The 20,523-nt window shown below is 46.7% G+C and overlaps 1 protein-coding gene across 2 annotated transcripts; it reads left to right on the forward strand.

The window, feature by feature from the left end:
* Positions 1-166: 166 nt before the first annotated feature.
* Positions 167-19,497, forward strand: RpS30 (ribosomal protein S30). Of its 2 annotated transcripts, none has more exons than XM_084601918.1 (5): positions 167-269; positions 713-797; positions 3,669-3,813; positions 11,215-11,270; positions 19,320-19,497. In XM_084601918.1, the coding sequence occupies exons 2-5, from the start codon at positions 723-725 to the stop codon at positions 19,449-19,451; spliced, it is 408 nt and encodes a 135-aa protein (XP_084458044.1). In that variant the 5' UTR covers positions 167-269; positions 713-722; the 3' UTR covers positions 19,452-19,497. The 2 variants fall into 2 exon arrangements, with proteins under 2 accessions (XP_084458044.1, XP_084458114.1); XM_084601988.1 differs by having other exon boundaries at positions 200-296.
* The last annotated feature ends 1,026 nt before the right edge of the window (positions 19,498-20,523 follow it).

Raw genomic sequence — 20,523 nt, forward strand, 5'->3', positions numbered from 1 at the left:
TTGTCCTGCATAATTGTCCTGTGTACATCTCTGTGTCTTTGTCCTGCTGCTAGTTTTAATATCTTTTAATCTCTACGAATATATGACTAGCCCAGTACCTACTAATTTTTGTATCAGTTCTATGTCTACTGAACTTGACGCCTGTGCATGGTAGGTCTGTCCACAATGGTCGCGATTGTGGCGCGCTCTGAAAACACGTGACTCCACCTTTTTTCTCCTTTCACGCAGGCGATCTGAGGTCCTGGACTGTTCTGGATCTCGAATTCCAGGTATTAACACAAAATCCTTAAAGAAACGTTCGTATATGCTGCAAGGCGTTGTGGATTTAATTATAATATGCCTCGTATGCTCGTGTTGTCGGTTGTGTTAAATCAGGCCTTTGAATATCAAGTTTCTGCATGTGTCGTGGCCCATTTGTTAGGGTTAAACGGGAGTGGCGTGGTTCTTGCCCATCATGATTTCGCTTTTCACAACTTTTGATTGGCACTGAAAAGACTTGTAGACTTGTTTTGAATCTACGTACTGTTTGGACTTTTTGTTCACTTGTTACCTTGGGTACTCGAAGTCTGCTTTGGCGTCTAGTGTCACGCAATGTAACTGCTTTTCCAGTGGCAAGGTCTATGAGTGTTGGGCCTTTGAAAAGCTTGCCGTTTGATTGTCGCACCTGTCGTAGGCTTTGACCTATATTTTCTTTCTTTCTCTCAATGCGTAGATAGGTGAAGATGAAGATTGTCATTCAGTGTCAGGAGAGCCACGCCGTCGATGTGACCGGCGACGAGACAGTGGCCTTCCTCAAGGTAGGAACCTGCAGTTAGCGCTAAGCAAAACAATCATTTATCTGACAGACTTTTCCTCTGAGCTAGTTGGTAGAAACGGTTTTGAAGGAAGTGTTGCCTAGAATTAAGGGAGAATCGTGCAGTAAGGCTTCACAAGCAGATAACAGCGAGAGCTAAGCGTTAATTTCGCCGCACGTTAATTCGCGTGTTTTGGCGAGGTGTTGTACCGAGCTTGAGCTTGTCAAGTTTTTGTTTCATTGGGAGCAGAATGCAAAAAAAAAAAAATCAAAAAAGCCCTCCACTATGACATCTTCAATGTTCGAAAGACTGTAGACACCTGATTGTAGTTTTAGTTGCATGTCTTCGTTTCTGTAATGATGCAGAAGACAGTAGAATACATAAATCACCACGAGATGTCCCCTTGTGTCTCCGGCCTCGGCGGCTGCTTTTCGATGGAGGTGAAAAGCAAGGCGCCCGTGTGCCGTGCGATGTCAGTGCACGTTAAAGAACCCCAGGTGGTCTAAATTTCCGGAGTCCTCCACTACGGCGTCTCTCATAACCTGAGTCGCTTTGGGACATTAAACCCCACAAACCATCCAACCCTTGTGTCCACTAAAGGATCTGTAATCAAATTGCTTCTTGATGCCATTCTGGTTATCAGTTGAACGGTGGCTGTGATGTGCCATCATTTGTGTCACATGAGGCATAGAAAAATTTATAGAATCGCTGATATATAACTTAAATTCACTCTATAATGATGAAGCCATCCTCCTTCAAAGGCTGCAAAGAAAATAAACTGAATCAATGATATATGGGTTTTATAATGCATCATGTGACCTAAGCACTTCATGTTCGAAAGAGCATCAAGGAGAAATTCAGTTAAAATATTGAGTAGCTGTAGTGGTAAGCCATGGTGTGGTTCACATATTGCAGTAACTAACGCATCATTTGAGAGAATGTATGCAAGAAAATTTTGGTGTCTGTAGATCCTCTAACTCCAAGAGGAGTTAAAGTTCCTTACCAAGACTAGTTCATCGGGAACTTCTTTTCAAGTGTTGCCTACTGTTAAAGTATCTTCTGGTGGTTTGCAAACTGCAGTAAAATCTCGGCGATACGAATCCGATTGATACAAATTAGTGAAATTTCCCAGCTGAAGTGTGTACAATGTGCAAAATTTTCGGATGTTCCGAACACTGTCCTGCGCCACTACAGATAATACGAGCGCGCATACTGCACTGCAACCTTGAGCACTACGCACTCTTTGCACATTGTTGATTCTGCGACCGCCAGCCGCGCTGTATGTTCACATCACGAGCGGTTTGCGGTGACGCGTGACAGGCACCTCGCTGACGTTGCAATTTGTCGGGCTCGCGCCACGAAAAGTTTTTAGCGGCACGTGGCCCCCAAACCGCAGACGTCGACCCACAGCAGTTAGCGGTGGCGTACGTGGCGGGCGCGCACGGACTGCACATCGCTAGCTCTGTGATCTTGATCCGCCAGCAGTTTGCGGTGCTGCGTTCCCCGCATGTCGCTATCTCCTGTTGTGCTGTACTTGCCGCGAGAAGTACGTGGAGGCAGGTGGACCGCACATCACCGGCATTGAGATTGTTTCCCATGCCGCGGAAAGTTTGGAGTTACGCACGTCTGTTAGTAGTAGGCAGCGCACGCAGCGGGCACCCACGGGCCACACTTCAAAGACTTCGCGACGGCTAGTTTTGCTTTTACGTATCGCAAGCAGTCTGCAGTGCAGAGCGGCCGGCACATCGCCATCTCCTGTCGTGCTGTGTGTGCCGTGAGTGGCGAGCTGTGGCCGCGCGACCGTAATAAACTTTCTTGGACATAAACAGATTTGTGCAAGTTTACTGTCTTTCCCATGCTTCTGCACACTTTTCTTTCATATTGATGATATGAATGTTCAGATATGAATTTTTTTGCGTCCCCTTGAAATTCGTATCAACGAGGTTCTGTAAAATGCCTAAGTGATTGTACTGGAGAGCGTGCTTCATCGCTGAAAAGGGGCACCATCTATCTGGTCACCTTGCTTTCCACTGTCAACGTTGGGCGCAAGCTTCCCGATTGGTGCGAGCGGCGCTAGCATCTTTTGCAAGTGGGATCATGTCATTTGTCTTACTGCTGGGGCAGTTGCTCAATTGAATTCATGCATTTTAAAATTACAGTAGTCACGTTTTTCTCAATAATTTTGCTTGTTAGCGAATGCCTGCATTGCACATTGATATTGCATCGTCGCTGGGGTTGCTGCAGTTTATTTAGGCTGTTGCCATGGCCCATCACTGCTCTGTACCTCAGTGTCGGGTGTATGCGATAGAACCCATCTCTAGCTCCCTGCCTAAAAATAAGGTGGAAAAAGTTTGGTTAATGACGCTGCGATTTGGCAAAGAAGGTTGGTCGTTTTTGTGTGCAGCAAGCAACATTTTGGCTATGAAGTTGGCACTAAACAGTTGTGATGGGTAGCAGCTTAAGGATTGTTATTGTTCCCCTTGCGAGGTAGGCGCTGGCTCGAACAACTGGTGCTCGCATCTCGTGCCGGCGCGCTGGTGCCAGGTCATCTTCTTTACAATATATTTAATATTAATGCATAATCAAACTGCCTAAGAAATCGTAGCACAACAAGAGGTAACGCGCATTATCCGTGCCACAGAAGTACTCATGGCCAATATTGCTGACATTCACAGCACTGCCATCACAAAGGGTGAGGGAGGAGAGTTGGCTATGAGCTTTAAGAAGCTTTCATCAGGATTGTCATTTTTTTGTAACAAAAGGGGAAATCTTAATTTTAAGAGCCCGCAGGCCGTTTAACAACACAAACAGGACTCGTGTTTGATATCTCCAACAGACATCCTCTAATTGGCAGTTCCACATCTCACTTTTCAGGGCTACCTTCAGAAAGTTGAAGGCATTGCGCCTGAGGACCAACGGCTCTACTCTGATGGGGGCAAACCACTCAATGATGAGGATGTGCTTTCTGCCTGCCTGACCGATGGCGCATTTGTCAACGCTGTTGTACCTTTGGTTGGAGGTAAGCTCCTGCCATTGGTGGTGAGGCTGGTATTCTGAGTGTGCTTTCTTGCTGAGCCACGCAAGAACCGCGTTTTTTGACATGCTTGGGTTAAATGGGACTGCATGCTCAGGGGGTGTTTCACTTGTTGCCATGAAGCAGAGGAAGCATCAACTTCCAGAGCTTGCTTCTTTCAAGAGCACTCAGTGCTGCTTTTCTCCTGGCAGTGCGGAGTGTGTCATTCTGCTATATAAATAGATTGCACATAAAGTGACATCGGCAGGGCTACTGCTGTATTATGCGCCTTTGATTCAGGCTTCGCCTCTGGCACTCGCTAAAAACCACCATGGTCATTGATGAAATGAGTTGCACCAGTTTTTTGGTTTGCTCATTCTTTCTTTTAAGCACCACACTGTGGTTTAGGGCACATTATACATGCTTTCGGATTCTTGCCATGTATGTGCGGTAAATTTCATTACAGTAAAAAGCCTGTTAATTCACAACTCGTTAATTCAAAATTTTGGATTATTCGAACTAGTCGTCGTGGTCTGGTCCGCATTGCATAGAAGTCAATCTGTATAACAGCTCGCTAATTCATTCAAAAATTGGCGCTGCCACCGATAATTCAAACTGCGCGCCGCCAAGCGTCGTTGAAAACCACCGTTTGAAGCTTTCACGGCTGAATGACAGTTGGCAGAACCGTTGACACGCTGGTCTAGTTGGGAGACTGGGCAGGCTAGGCCTTTTTCCTTTGGACGGCGAACGACTCAGAGAGACTATTGGTGCTGTGAGCGCTAGTTTTGCACGCCGCTTGCCTTGAGCTTGTGTCTGAGATGTGTTTGTGCGGAAAATACTGCGCCAAGACGGTGCAGGAGAAAGTGGATATTTTGCGTGAAGTGGACTAAGGGAAGATCAGCAAACAAAGCTGTTTCTTGTCTTCTTCCGAGAAACTGTCCAAATATTGCCGCAGGGCACCGCTTCGCCACGTCGCACAAGTCTCTGCGTCCACTTCTTTTGCTTCACCGGACAGCACTCGTAAGACAAGATTATATCTGTCTCTAAAGCGGTGGAACCATCCTTCGGAGGCAACAAAATTTTACACATTCATGCGCAGGACGAAATCTGCCACCTTCGCCATGATGATTGGGCCACTCAGGGTTATATTATTGCTTCTCATTTCCTTCACCCATGTGATGACTGCGGTCTCAACCTCTGGATACTTTGCTGATCGTAGCTTTTTTCTGCTGTTGGATAAATCTGATTAGTATGCATCCTCGATGGCCTTTCTATTGCGTACATACGTCGACAACGGGAAAAGCACGGGCAACCAAAAAAGCCACAGCATCGCATTGCTCTCAGCAATGCACATGTTGGTGCGTGCATGGGAGCAGGTAACGCCGTCTACGATTGCGAACTGCTTCCACCGCTGTGGCTTTGTTGCTGAAATGGAGGAAAGTGGCAACGACGAGTCTGGTACCCCTGCCTGCGGTGATGCATGCTGCTCTTCAGGACATAAGTTTTGATAACTACGTTGAAGTGGACTGCGATGCTGCAGTTGTTGGCGAGCGGTCTATCCCAGAAGATGTGGAAGACGAGGACGACTAAGAGGAAGAGGCGCCCGTGCGGCCATCCGTGACGGAAGCACTGGAAGCGCTGACTCTTGCGAGCCTTTTCTTCAGCTTTGAAGAGGAGGAAGAAGACTCCCTGCGTCGCTTTCGCGTCATGGAAGATAGAGTGGCGGCCGTTGCCTCTTAGAGAAAAGAGGCAGAAGGTGGTAATCTATTTTTTTTTTAGCAAATATGTTTTTCGTGCCCTCCGAGTTTCAAGCGCGTTCATTTTTGCTCACTTTCATTAATTCGAATTTTCGTTAATTCGAACTGGCTTAGTGGTCCCGTGGAATTCGAATTAAGGAGCTTTTACTGTATCTATAGTGAACATTTTAAATTTCTTAGTATCGGCTGGTGCTGCGACATCACTAAGTGGGAAGAGTAACAAGCTTGGTCGCATCAGTCGTGGTTGTGACGAATCGCGTACATATAATGTGCACGCCAACACCTTTTGAAAGTCAGCCATGTATATGGATATGCTGAGAAAATCCAAGCGAGCGAGTGCAGCAATTCGCTTGGGCCGATCTTAGCCCTTGTATTAGCTTTATCACACAACGCTTTGCTGATTGTTGGCGGACGTCTGTACTGGGGGCTCGTAGTCACAGCTACAAGAATAGTCAGTCACCCTTTTCACACATTTTAGTGGCGCAATGCCTGTCTGCACTGGCAACAACTTGCCGCCTTCAGCCGTGTTGCGAGAATGCTCTGGATCCTATGGATGTCGATGCTGTTCGCTTTTTTCTGCTGCTATTTTTTGTAAAACTCACCGGGCAAAACTCACCGAGACCATGCTCAACACACAGAAGTCTTCCGAGGGCTTTCTTTTCTTTCCGCTTCTTCTCAGGGGGCTTGGACAGGTACGAAGGAAAGTCTGAGAAAACTTCGGGACAGTACCTTCAACGAAGCTCCACTTGCCACGCGGTGTTTCAACAACATTCCAATTGATTACATGTACACATACCTGCCAACTCTTCCGAATTTTCCGTAAAATGTACGAATTTTGACCAGTCTTACGATTTTACGAATCTTGAGAAAATTTTATGGAAAATGTTTTATTTTCAGAAAAAAAAATGCAGACATCTATTAACATCATGGCCTCCGAGATAACACCACACGCGCGGAAGGGCAATCTCGGAAGGCCATGTTAACACTATTGTGGTACCTTTGGCGACCACGAGAGGGCAACACATATTTGTGATATCATCATCAGCAGCTGCAAACGTAGTGACTTCTATCGTCTACTCGGGGGAACACGAATCCATATCCAAAACTCAATAGCGCCTCCGCCAGGCTAGTGGCTGTTCCTTTGTTCACGTGTTTGGACAACTTTGGTGTTGGCCTCTGTTTTTGCGTGATCTGCGGCCGCATCCGACTCAGTGTGACTCTGAAGTTTTAGTAGTAGCGGTTTCGCAGTGCAATGGCGAGCTCAAAGCCGCGACAGTACTTCCAAGTATTTTTGAAGTCGTACGCGGCAGAATTTCCATGCTTCGTGCAGTGTAAGAAAGGAGAGAAGTTTGGATTTTGCACCACGTGTGCCTGTGATGTTAACATTTCACATGGTGGCAAGTCCGACATAAAGATCCATATCGCTTCGAAAAAGCACTAAGGATACGTGCGAGCTGTGGACAGCCAGCCGAGCCTGACAAGTTTTGTTCGCAGTGACAGCGACCTCGGTGTGATTCGTGCAGAATGCCATTTCACGGCGTTTTTAGTTGAACACAACATACCGCTCAGTGTCAGTGATCACGCTGCACCACTTTTCTGGAAAATGTTCCCCAAGTGCGAGGAAGCCAAACATTACGCCTGTGGACGGACGAAGACGACGGCAATTGTTTGTGAAATGGCCGCGAACGCAGAGACTCCTTTGCTGGATGCCCTAAAAAAGCAGGTATTTTCGATTGCTGTGGACGGAAGTAACAATAGGGATACGCAGCTTTACCCTATTGTTGCGACATACTTCGTTAAAGAGACCAGTAGAGTTGAAAGCCGCCTCCTTTGCCTCGGTACAATCCAAGGGGAAGCGACGGGTCAGAAAATTGGAAATCTGATTCTGGACGAAATGAAGTCTCGAAGTTTGCCTCTTGAAAACCTGTTGGCATTGTCTTCGGACAATGCCCATGTCATGATTGGCAAAAAAAAACAAACTGCGTTTTGACTGTATTGAGGAGGCCTAACCAGCTTTGATCGGGGTTGGTTGCCCATGCCACCTCATCAACTTGGTCGCCCAAAAAGGAGCTGCATGTCTTCCTGTAAAGGTTGATGAGGCATTGGTTGGCATTTTTTTTTTACTTAGAGAAAAGCTCAAAGCGGAAAGATCGACTGAAAGACTTTCAAAAATTGCACGACGTCGACGTCAGGAAGATGCTGAAGCATTCGCCGACACATTGGCTGTTTTTGGGGAAGTGTTTGAAGAGGCTGCTGGACCAGTGGAAACCACTACTTAGCTTTTTCTTGAATGAAACAAAACAGTGCAATAAGCAGAGCTTGTTTTTGGAGTCTTACCAGATTCCCAAGACTTCTCTACAAATCGCCAAGAACCCTGCGCCGGCCTCAAATACTCAAATACTGCTGCACACTTTCCCAAGGCTGCTGCAGGTGTTGGAAAAAAAAGCACCGATTGTGATGGACCTTCACTAAAAAGAAAAGGAGTTCATTCTGCACCACAAGCAAAGAAACTTAAACTTCAATGCGAGGCATCTGCAGAAGCTAGCCACGTGACCCGTGAAGAGCGCCTATTTCTTCTTTTGTCATCGGAGCTAAGCAGGGCATGCTGTCTTTTTCTCCAAAATGTTATACCTCTTTTTGAGAAGACAAACTGTCTACTTCTGTCACTGGCTCCTCAGATTCATGTGCTCAGGGGCCTCTTGAACTGCCTTCTCGAGGATCTCTTGACTCGATTTGTGTGGCCAGGTGTTCTCAAGGGATGCCATTCATTGCCTGAAGTTGCCTATGGAGCTGTAGATAATCAAAAAGGTGATAAAGACATCGTCATTGGCACGACAACCTCCTCTGTAGTTGAGACGCTGACCTCAAATGAGAAAGAGCAGTTCTTCTCGGCTGTACGTCTCTACCTCACTGCAGCATGTGATTATATTTGCCACAAGTTCCCGCTGGAAGACGTCAGCCTGAAGATGGCTGAAGTTGCCCAAAGAGCAGGCTCTAGAAACTGCTTCATTCAGCAGTGTACTTCATTTCATTATGGCGTTTCCTGCTATTCTGCCCCAGCAGAGTGGGGAAACAAGAGAAGAAACAATTGATGCACTCGAAGTGGAGTTTGCCAACATACAAGCTTACCAGATTCCAGCAGACATACTGAATGAGCCAAGGTGTGACATGCAGAGGTCGCAATTGGGAAGCATTCGAGATGTCGACAAATCAACCAGATTCCGCAGAATCTCAATGGTTATGCTGGGCATACTCTCCATTCCCCACAGTAACACTGAATGTGAGAGAATATTCAGCTCTGTCAACAAAACTCGTAGTTTCGCTCATCTGTTTCCGAGGAAACTCTAGAAAGTCTGCTGATGGTGAAAGGACACCAGAGTGGCACCTGCTTTGAGCAAGCCTACACAGAGAAGTTTTTGAAGTAGGCGAAGTCAGCAACTGCAAAAGCGTTGCAAAAATAAATCGTGACACAATGAAGTTTTCGCTCATTACTCTATGGGACATGGATTTTGCTTGTGGGTGAGTGAGCAAGGGTGTCTCCAAGATAAATTCTTAGAAAGTAAAAAAAAAAAAAAAAATATATTTGAGCACTTTATGTGGTCCAATCACAATAAAATTTCACTTGGTTATGCTTTAGCATGTCCTGAATTCAAAGAAACAACTTCCAGAGCTTTTATCTAACACTTTCAGTAAATGACTTCAAATATTTTTTTGTTGGAAGTGGTAAAACTGAAGCTTTACACAGAAATTTTTTTCTTGACAAAAACGTAAAGGAACTCTACTTTTTTCTGCTTTATTGAATTCTACCGTTCATTAGGAGCAATATGCACTATTTCCTAGTGTTCTGTTGTGCTCTGTGTTATTACCCCAGTGCGCACAAACATACATTGTTTTTACAATTTTATGACATGTAAAGAAAAGAACCAGATGAGCTATCAAAAAACTAAAAGCAGATTTGAAAAGAGCTCAAACTCCATACATGGTATATGTTTGTTGATCTGTGACAAAATTTAAATTTAAAGTTCTTTGCCCGCCAGGGTGGCGCAGTGGTTAGGGCAAGGAGGCGGAATGAAATCCCGGCCTCAGTGGCCGCTTTTTTGGTGGGGGTTGCTAGGCGCTCGTGTGCTGTGCAATGTCAGTGCACGTTAAAGAACCCTAGGTGGTCAAAATTTCCGAAACCCTGCACTGCAGCGTCTGTCACAGTCTGTATTGCTTTGCGAAGTTAAATCCCAAAACCAAAGCAAGAAGTCTTTTCGAGTAGTACCTGCCCTTAAAACAAGGCTCAAGCAGATCGATGGAATTAACCCTTCGACATTTTGCCGTTCGGGTACTAAGCGCTAAGCGTATTAAAAAAAATTGACACTGGGGGTGAATTTTTTTCGGCATATTCGACAGTCAAAGGGTTAATAGGTGAAAAAGGCTTTTCATGTGACAGAGCACCTTCTTTCAACCTTTTCAGTCACCTATGGAGAGAGAAGTGATGCAGTTACTGCAAATTACCACGAGCCGTTGGGAAACTTGTCCAGCTGCATAAAACTTCGAGTTCTGATGGTTCTGTTTTGAAAGCAGGAAGGTACTTCACCATTAAGTCTGTTTGACAATAACAATTGTGCAAAGCCTACTTCAAACAAAAGCATACTTGAAGCGTTTTGGGGATGTGCCAATCACTGGAAACCTTCTCACGGCCGTACAGGGCTTATAGCCAACATGTTTAATTTGAGGAAGTGCCAGTGTTCTTCAGGGGAAAAAAAAATCAGGAACCACTGGCTGAAGGAGGAAAAGACTACTCTTGGGGACAGTAGTGACCAAATTGGTTTCTTTTTGTATGTCAATATAAAATTGCAAATAATCAAGGCGTTTCACCTTAGAAACATGCTACAAAACATAGTTTGAGTGCTCCAAAACTTGTGTTATTGCTCCAAAGCTGTTCCAAAATGCTGGAGGCTGCTTCCACCCCTGTGTCCAGTACATTCAAGATGCTGCATCTTCGAAAGGCCCGCACAAACAGTTCGGTCGGAATTTCGTCCCTTGCCGCGGCAATCCAGTTCACCACTTGGCTAAGTGAAGCATGCACCTGGACTGTGTGAGCTGGTGGTTTTGCAGTGTCAGCCATAATGCTTCTGTAGCCTATCCTTAAATGGTTGTTGATGGCAACTCGAGCAGTTGTAGTCTGCTCGTCATATCTCCCGGTATCACAGCAGTGTCCATACTGCTGTCTTAAAGCACGGCATCTGTCAAGTGGCCACGGTAGGAGTTAAGAACCAGGAGTGACTCTTGGCCCTGGGATGGCGTTGCCAAATGGCCTTCACCCAGTCTTCAACAAGGGCACCACTCATCTATCCATTCTCATGAGCAAAGACGTTTTCAGGGAAAGCCTCTCCGGGTGAAGCGTCTTCAGCTTGAATATCATGTAGGGTGGCAGTTTTCGCCCGTCAGACATGCAGCATAACATAATGTAAAACGTTGCTTCCTGACTCAGCAGTTCTTAAACTTACACTTGCCATGTAACTGTGGACGGCAAGGTTTCTTCTCACAAATATTCCCTCTGCACCTTGCAAAGTGTCATTTGCCACTCGCTGAAATGGTGAAGTTGCAGCACTGCTTTTACAGCATGACCAGGTGCTGTTAACAAATGCACATATTTTTGCAGGGAAGGTCCACGGCTCCTTGGCTCGTGCTGGAAAGGTCAAGGGACAGACTCCTAAGGTCAGATATGCTTACTGCATGCTTACAGCTACTTTGACCTCATAAGCCGGTCTTGCTTCCAAGATCACAAACATACCATGTGCATGTAGACAACAGCAGATTTGTCATTTGGTGCCATTTTATTTAATATTCTCAAGTAAAGCTTTATCAGTGCTTGCAAATGGCCCTTAAAGAGAGACTCGTGAATACTAATTAGAGCCAGCAGATCAAAGGGCCTTGGCGAGTAAAATCTCGTTAATTTGGCCTTCAAGACTAGAAAAAATGTTTGGATAATCAAGTAGCTCTAAAGAACTGCTGAAAACTACTTGTGTCACTGCAATTTTATCTAGTAAATACCGTATAAACTGTATTATAGGTCAAGTGGATATATAGGTCCACCCCTTTACTATGAAGTGAAAAAAAAAAAAAAAAAAGTGAAGCGCATATAATTATAACACCGGCTGTGTTCCTACATCACCGAAGCTATAATCTCACTCCAAAATTTCAGCAGCGTCGTCTGTTGCTCGCCACCTCCCAGAGTGTGTCATCTAGTTCATCTAGCGTCTTGCTTACGCAGCATTTCTTGAAAGGTTGCATGTGAACAGCTGATCATGTCCATGGCACCGCACGCTCTTTTCTGAAACGCCAAACTGTCGCTGAGAGAGCGGCCACGTTGCTGTTCACTGCGGCGAACGCCACTTTTTCTGAAAAGCCATTGCAAACTGCTTCCACGTGCCATTACGCATTGCTAAAGAGGCATTTTATGCTCCCATAGGTCGAGCGAAAGTGCGCACCTGGGACTTAAAAAAAAAGAAAGCCAGCAACTGCAGGATGTCTATACAGTTCTACCTGTCCGTTTGTGAGCAGGCACACCACTTTTTGCCAAACTACGCCTCAAATTCTGCTAAAGGCTGCTATATAAGACAAGGGGTGACTTTAGCTTGCTTTCAGAAGAAAATCCCGACCTATATTCCTGTTTATACGGTAGTTGTGCAGTGGTTTAACAAAACTTGAAAACTGGCTAGATGGTGCATTGCAACTTGACGAAAGATAATAGCGCACGGGAAGACACACACTCGAGAGAAGACAGTGCGGGTCCTGTGTGTCTTCTCTCTAGTGTGTGTCGTCCTGTGCGCTATAATTTTACGTCAAGTTGAAAGTACAGTGGTTGTTTGCATTGAGATAAAACCCAAGTGAAAATGTTTTCTGGTGCCAAGTTTTTTTTTTTTTTTTTTCCCCACACACACTGTTTGGGTATGTTTAATCCTCTCATGCATACGGGCCTCATATGAGGATACATATTTATCTGGCTATAAGAATCTTTCACTTGTTAGGAGCATGTCGCTAACCGCATAGAGTCCTCAGCTGACATATCAAGGTTCCTAACAGTTTCACAGATAACTAGTTTTTAATGCCAGGTTCTAATGGGGACCAGGCTTGTTTGAGGTCATTGAATATTCCTAAGTAAGAAAAAATAATTCGAGTGGCAGTGGCTCTGTCCGAGTATAAAAAGTATATGCGCAAAGTACAACCCTTGCTGAACACTTTCCTCGTGGATGGTCATTTCTCTGAAGAAAGGTTGACTGCCTCGCTGTGGGCACTAAGCGAGACTGGTCGTAGGACACACACTGCTGCAGCTAAAGTTGGGACGAGTCCGGGCGTGGAGAGAAGCATTGAGCGCGCACACCAGTGACATCCACTACTATGTTGCTGTGAAGCGCAATTGTCTGTCAGGCATATCACAGATTGGTGTTATTGTGTTGTGCAAGTTCTGGGGCTGGGGTGCTATGGTATGTCAAGCATCGGCATCACTTTTGTTTTTCAGACGTCTTATAGTTGCGCGAAAGAAGACACACACACGACAGGGTACAGGTCTTCTTTCGCACAACTGTAAGATGTCTAAAGTACTGCATCAACTAGGCCGACAACATACCTTACTGAGGCATCACTTTGCAGATCCAAGGGGCCATCGCTTCTCTGGTTCGCAGTATAATTGAGATCGGGCATTAATATAGATCTTCAAATTAACTTGCTTGGTGCAGTATTTTAAATTAATCGAGCTCAAATTATGGATATTTTACTGTAGTTTGGTACAGCACGATTTTTAAAGTTGTTGAGAGAGAGTTTCTGTGGGATGTCAATATAAAAAACTGCAACTGATAAAAAAAAAAGGGCTACAAACTCAAATGTTTCGCATTGGCACATTTTTAAATATTGTAATGCAATGATGCAGCAGGCTCCAAAATTGGAGGTTAATTTTTGTGAGATTTCATGCCAATGTACCGTTGCAGCATTATCAGCTTACTAACCTGCTGTGCCTACCGTAGAACCTGATGCTTTCAAATTCAGTGGCCAAGAGAAGTGATGCATGCTGGGTAATCCGCCATGTCGCAGCCAGGCTGCCTTCTCTTCGATATCCACTGAGCAAACGCGGGTGTTCATGAGCTGCCCTTATGTGCGTGCAAGATGTCTGCAGATTCCTGTGGAACGTATGTGTCGACGCTGTGCCCGAAAGATTGGGCGCGCTATAAAAAATTCAAATCTGTGCTGCTTGGACATGTTTAAGGGGGGATGTGGGTCTTAAAATTTTTTTTTTTATTCTTGGTCCAATCTGAATAAAACTTGACAGCCTTGTTCAGTTTTTCACACTGATTTCAAATCTGTAATTAGATTTGTGATAGCTGCACTGGTTCATGAAATTCTGAGGTTTAAAAGGAAACAATAGTGGTAATTTCTTACGGGACTTTTTGACAATTTTGCCTTTTAAAATGCAAAAAGCAAGTATGTGGCTGCAATGCCAAAGACATGCTCTAGGGGGTGATGCTATTTTTGTTCATTTTAATGCAATTTATAGGCAGAAAACTGGACCAACATTTACAGTGAATAATTTCGCTCAAATTTCCTCTCATTACTATCCTAATTTGTAATTAGCAGAGTAATGCTACAATGATATAAATAGCATCACCCCCTAGCATTTTTCCTCGTGATTACAGTGATACCATATTTATTATTGTCACTCAATGACAACATAGAAAAAAAGCCCGTAAGATTGAGTGCGGTGTCCAAAAACATCGAACTGAGAAAAACGCATTTGAAGTTTTAGACAACTGTAACTTTTGCTAGAATGCAGGTACAACAATTTAAATAGCATCATTGTGTAGCCCTGCTTTTCAGAAAGAAGGCCATACTAAATATGTAACTGTAGCTTCTCATAAAATTGGCAAATCCCAGCCATAAAGCCATGTACGTACCCCTAGACCAGCATGAGAAACTGAATTTAGCATTTGAGGTGCCCGTTTCAGTGCCCTCCAAGATAAATAAATGCTCAAATTGTGTAAGAAAACGGCCTTGCCATAGACAGACAAACTTACACGAAGTTTAGGTTGAAACATGGTGGCATGTTTATTCAAACGGCTGGTCACTGTCCCAGAATAACTGTTCTATAGCAGACCAGGGCTATACGCAGGATCCCTTGTTGGCTTGTGTCGCTTAGCAAACCTTGCCTTGGCAGCACTGTTCTCCTGGTGTTCTTTCCGAGACTTCTGTAGCCTGTTTCTATCCTTCTCAAGGCTGCGGCGCACCAAGCAATTTCCAGCACTGTAACCGAGCTTCTCGGCAATTTGTGTGCTGCTTTTGACGGCTCCCTGGTTGAAGCGGCTGATAGCCTCAGCCACTGCTCTTTCAGTGCTGCGCAGTGAGGCATGCTGACTTTTTGGGACCTGATCCCAGATCATGGCATGGAGACTTTCATTTGAGTTCTGTGTGATCCCATCACTGCACCGCTTCAACAGGGCATCGTCACTCAGCCTCCTAAACACAGGCTCCAATGCCTCGCAAACGAAGCCAGGCAGGCTGTTTTTGTGTGGTGGCGGCTCCTCATTCATAGCCACGGCCCTGTTATATCTGCACCAAGACTCCGGGCCTTCAGGGCAGAATTCGTGTCTTGGTGCCTCATCCGTTGACGACATGTGGTGCAATGTAGCCTGGACTGCTTTCTGCATGCCCAGCACATCGTTTCTGTGGCTCCGTAAGGCATAGCCATAATAACTCGTGATTTTTTTAATCTTTTCTTGAGTGAGCCTTCCTTTCCCACCAAGTGGCTGACCTTGGGCTTTTTTTTTGTCGACAAGGGTGCGCAGGGCAGCTCCCATGCGTTTGTGAACGTGGTTTATACAGTCCTTTTTATCCACTTTTATGTACCCATATACTTCATCTTCAGTCAGGGCATGGTACGTCCGGCTATCCCCATCAGACAGCATTGTTGTGTATCGCAGCTTGTGTTTTACAAGAGACCGCCGAAACAAGCACAGGGCTGCTTCAACTTCCATCTGGCCAGCCTTGCAGTCAACGTTTTTTTGGCAAAGTGGGGCATGCTGGACCAGCCAGGCTGCATGTCCTTCTTCATTTTCTTTAGGGCCTTTTGTGCAGCCGAGGCAAAAGTTTGATAAAACAACATGGTCTATTACAAGACCAGTATACATCTCAACGATGCACCCCACACAGATGTGGGAACTGTGTCCACGAGTCAGCCAGGTGCCGTCATACACTACGTCGATGTTTCCTGGCGCGTTGCCGAACTCCGTATATAATTCCTTGATGCGAGCAACGCTAGCGGCCTCGCACTCGGTAGCGGTCGCAGTGCAGGCTTCTTGCATCATCTTCATGTGGCCCTGATAAGTTTTGTGATGCAAGCCGCGGTGTGATATATTCATCACGGCGAAAAAGTCGGACAGGGCTGTCGCTCCCTTGCCGATGCTGTGAATAGCTTTCATAGCGCGCACATTCACCTCAAAAGCAGTTATCTTGGCATCAGTCGCACCGGCCACCCTCGGAGATGAGAAACGCTCATCACGCAAGTCGCAGGTGTTACAGGACAGCACGAGCTTTGCACACAGCCCATACTCTGGGCCCGACTTCGATAAAGTCACGCTTTGCGTGCCACACTCAGGGCAAAGCACAAGCCCAAGGAACGTGTTCACCGCGGCTAAGTCCACGATGATGAATTCCGTAGAGTTTTCCTTGTCGCTGTCGCTAGCCTGCAGATCGATGTCTAGAAGCTTGAACTTGCGTTCTGTTGCGCTCTGCGACGCCAGATGCTCTTTCACGTCCGCAGCATTTCTCGCGCACTCGGCAGACTCACCAGCAGAATAAAATACTGTGTCGATGCGGTCTTTGATGCCTCCAGAAGCATCCGTTGACGGTTCAGTAACTCCAAATGTACTGCAGCTGGGCTGGCTAAGCAGAGAACAGGCCGGTTCAGATGCAACAGGCGATCGTGGTAGCGCGCCGTCGTCCGGGGCAGCTGGCGTCAAGGCAACGCCGTCGTCCTTCGGCCGCGCGTTCCATGGACGCTTTCGTTTCTTCCCGTACGCTTGACGCGTCTTCTTCTTTAGACGAGCGTCTCCAGCCATTCCGGCACAAAACAGAAATGTACTGTGTCGAGAAACACGATCGGAAACCAAGACGCGCAAAGCGGCAGTCACGGCGGCGAACGTAGAAAAAAAGAAGAAAAAGGCATGACGTGCCGGTCGCGCCAGCCAATGGGAGGCGCGGAACGGGACGCTTGAAACGCGCGCGCCCCACGAGCCAATCAGCGGCCCGGAAGTTTCCCTCAGAAAACCGGCTAGGGCGGCCGTTCTGTTTGAGCGACGCCATTTTGAAAGGCCGCAAAATGCGCACAAAGAAACCAGCTTCGAAACAAGCCCAAAATGGCGCCGATCGGCCGGCTGCTTTGCTCGTGGCGCGCGCGGGAAGTTCGAACAAATTTTGTCCTTTCTCGGTCATTTCGGGGCTCCCTTGGTGTTTTGAAAACAGATTTTAGCGCATTTCCCGATCAAATTCAGCGTTAATAATTTAATGGCAGGTGCTTGAAGGTACAAACAATCCGAAAATGAGTTTTTCTCAAAATCGATTTTTTGGCTATTTTTGACCGTTCTAAGACCCGCGTCCCCCCTTAAGCCATGTCCGGGCAACTGACCACACAATGTGTCTGGACCTGTGGCCGCCCGTCAACATGCCAACATTCAGGGTTTCAAGTTCTGGCAAGTAGTTTGATACTTGCCCGATTGGCATCGATTTCTCGCGTCTGTTGGCCCGTGCAAGCCATTCGCGTTGGCGTTGCTAGAGGGATCTTTTGCCTTTTCTTACTTTTGCAAACATGTTTTTGGAATCGTGAAGAACCTGCAGAGTAGGCCTGTCCGATCGCACCAGCATTGTCCGCGAAAGCGTAGACAAGGCTGTGTGCCAGTGCCTTGCTACGTCATCTGATGCCCCACCGGGGTGGCGCAGCGATTAAGGTGCCAGACTACTGTGCCCAAGGAAGCGGGATCGAATCCCAGCTTCAGCGGCTGCGTTTCGATGGAGGCAAAACGGAGTGGCGTCCGTGTGCTGTGCGATGTCAGTACACGTTAAAGAACCCCAGGTGGTCGAAATTTCCGGAGTCCTCTACGGCGTCTCTCATAGCCTGATCGCTTTGGAACGTTAAACCCCACAAACCAAACCATAACTACAAAAACATGGCAGATTACCCAGCATGCATCGCTTCATGCAAGCTCCCTCTAGGATGTATTCACTGAGGTCGTACTACCCGATGGTGCGAGCATCGTCATGCCTAGTTGGCTTGTTGGTCTCCGGTAGTATCGGTTCGCGTAGACTTGTGCAATATCAGGTTCGTTATCAAGTACCTGCCATATTTGTCAGGTGCCTGCCATATATTGGAAGGGAAATACTTGCACATCCACTTTTCGTTGTGGAGCCCTTTATGCGCATGGAGCCCGCAGTGGTATTTTCATGTTCGGACTGAGCACTGGGAGACGACACTACTGTTCAACTGCGACCCAGATACTCAACCCTGACTGGCTGAAGACGCCGCCGAAGCTCAAGGGCTAACAGCCGTTGTCTAGGCGGGGTGTGACTTGTACACGACTCGCCTATATCCATTGGACGATGTCTTTCCGTCCATGCTCCGGTACATAACACTGCCTGTTCAGTGTCGCACGGGGCATGCACCCGTTCAACAGCTCGACAGCAAAAGTGGCCGGCTGCCCACTGCGCACAACATGACTTGCAGCTCATTAAATCCATTGTTAGCTGCCACTGAGGCAGAACACAGCTTGAAATGACAGCGCATTGCCCCGATTTCAAAGCTGGCATGGCAATGGAACACACATTTCTAGTGGCAGTAGTCGCAAACTGCCTATCGAAGTTTGCAGAGGCACTGTTCCAGCAGTAAAGTGAAGCAATGCAATTGCTTAATTTGGGTGACAGAAGGTCGAGCAAATACTGGCATGCGCTCGCTACATAAACTGCACACTTAGCGAGCATGTTTTACAAATTTAGTGTTTGCAACATACTTCTGCTTTAAAAGCACATAACCCATGGAACCTAGGATCGCAACAATGCGATGTGGAGCGATAACCCTTGATACATTTGTAACAAGTCACTTTGAAGTCGGCAGAGGTAACAGCACTAGCTAAGCAAACGGACACGTCACAATTTACTCAAAATGGCACGCCGGCCATCGACGCCCTCGTGCACGTGTGGCTCTTGGCCTCGCTCGCTTGCTAAATGCTTCCATGGATTTGTACTTCTTAATTTCTTCACCTGTTGCAAAACTTAAGACCGCAGTTCACAAGACAGGCCCAGATGTCACGGAATTCGACGCGAAGCAACGGTTTGTATGCCGCACACCATGATGAAGTTACGGCAGTTGTACGAGCTGTTTTCACAAAGTAGAACATTTTATAGAGACCGTCGTTTCTCTTGTTCCACGGAATCCATGGGTGTTTTCGCTGGCGCACACCAATTTCGACGGGACGTGAAAGGCGCACGTACCCATTGATCACAACGGGTTAAATACCACAGCTGGTTGTGGCGTCCGCACACATGACCACGCATATGGCAACCGCCGGCTAGCGTCCCTTGCTGATCACGTCGTGTGGATTATGTGGTCATGCAGGAGTGTTACGGGTTGCATGTGGTGTTATGAAGGAGAGGGACTTCCCTTGTTTTGACTGGAGATTGTCTGCATTAAATTTGTGCTGATGTTTGATTTGTTTTGGGACATTGCAGGTGGAGAAACAGGAAAAGAAAAAGAAAAAGACCGGCCGTGCGAAGAGGCGCATCCAGTACAATCGCCGCTTTGTGAACGCTGTGGCCACCTTTGGACGCAGGAGGGGACCTAATGCCAACCAGGCCTCCTAGAGATGCATCGCTGTACAGCTGCCCAGTAAAGGCATTCTCGCAAAAATTGGCCTCTTCTGCATCGCACTGTGTTCATTGCTTGCCCTTGCACTCTTAGATTGGGAAAACATTTGAAGCCAAGCATATGTGGCTTCATGCAGAAATGTGTGAGTGAACTGTTGCTGTGACCTCTGCATGGCAGCTGATTTGCCATGGCTATTGCCCTTTTCTCACAGTTCTAGCCACGGCTATGGTACAGGCGCTCGTTCAAGGTTGAATTGTCACGGAAATTTTATGTGCTGGGAAAAGTCAGTGAAATGTCAGAAACCATCAAAAATTTTGCGAAGTCAGAGAAAAGGCAGAATATATTCTGTAATGCATTTTCAATTATGAGCTGGCGCACAGCAAGGATGGTATTTATGCAGGGATTTTTTTTTATGCTGTCTTGCCAGAGCACGGCCGCGCCGCAAGGCCAGGCGTGATCACGTAAAATATAAGCTAGGTGACACGCCTTTGCGGTGCGGGGATAGTGTACTTGAATGGAGTGTCGAGAGTGTGCACCATTCAGGCCCGCTAGGGTGCCTTGATGCCTTCCGCCTTTGCTTTCAGGGTGGAGGCCCTCTCCGGCGGCATGTTGGGTCCCACTCGCCTGTTCGGAAGCATTGCGCGCTAGGGGACGGCTGGCGGTTTCGATGATAAAATTACCGCTATCGTGCGAATTTCCAACAATTTGATGCTCTACCAAGGCAAGATGGTATCACGCGTGTTGTAGGTGTGAAACCAAGTCAGTTGCGTTAAATTGTGATATTTTGTTATCGTCCCAGAAACTCTGCCTTTTGGGGATACACACGAATCCCCTGCCCCCTTTAAAAAGGCAGTGCGTAATTGCCATTCGGGATTAAGCGCGCTGCTAGGGAGGACCGCGAGGAGGGGGCACACTGGCCACCCCTCACAACCTGCCAGCCTCCCGTGGCGACACTGCGCTAAAGTGAGCTAGAATTGGGTAGTGGGCTCACTCCTCAGCCAGCGCCATACATTGCGATGACGCCGCCTATGTCAGCAGATTCTAGTTCTGCGCGCCTCTGCAGGGGGC

Source organism: Amblyomma maculatum, chromosome 1 (assembly GCF_055883805.1).
Source record: "Amblyomma maculatum isolate TAMU_Amacu chromosome 1, ASM5588380v1, whole genome shotgun sequence".
NCBI classification, from domain to species: Eukaryota; Metazoa; Arthropoda; class Arachnida; order Ixodida; family Ixodidae; genus Amblyomma; species Amblyomma maculatum.

What these genes read in the sequence shown, in the direction of transcription:
- RpS30 (XM_084601918.1), top strand. Translation starts at nt 723, where the DNA reads ATGAAGATTGTCATTCAGTGTCAGGAGAGCCACGCCGTCGATGTGACC. An exon ending in AGACAGTGGCCTTCCTCAAG is followed by an intron (nt 798 to 3,668) that starts GTAGGAACCTGC and finishes CTCACTTTTCAG; the next exon opens with GGCTACCTTCAGAAAGTTGA. An exon ending in TCAAGGGACAGACTCCTAAG is followed by an intron (nt 11,271 to 19,319) that starts GTCAGATATGCT and finishes GGGACATTGCAG; the next exon opens with GTGGAGAAACAGGAAAAGAA.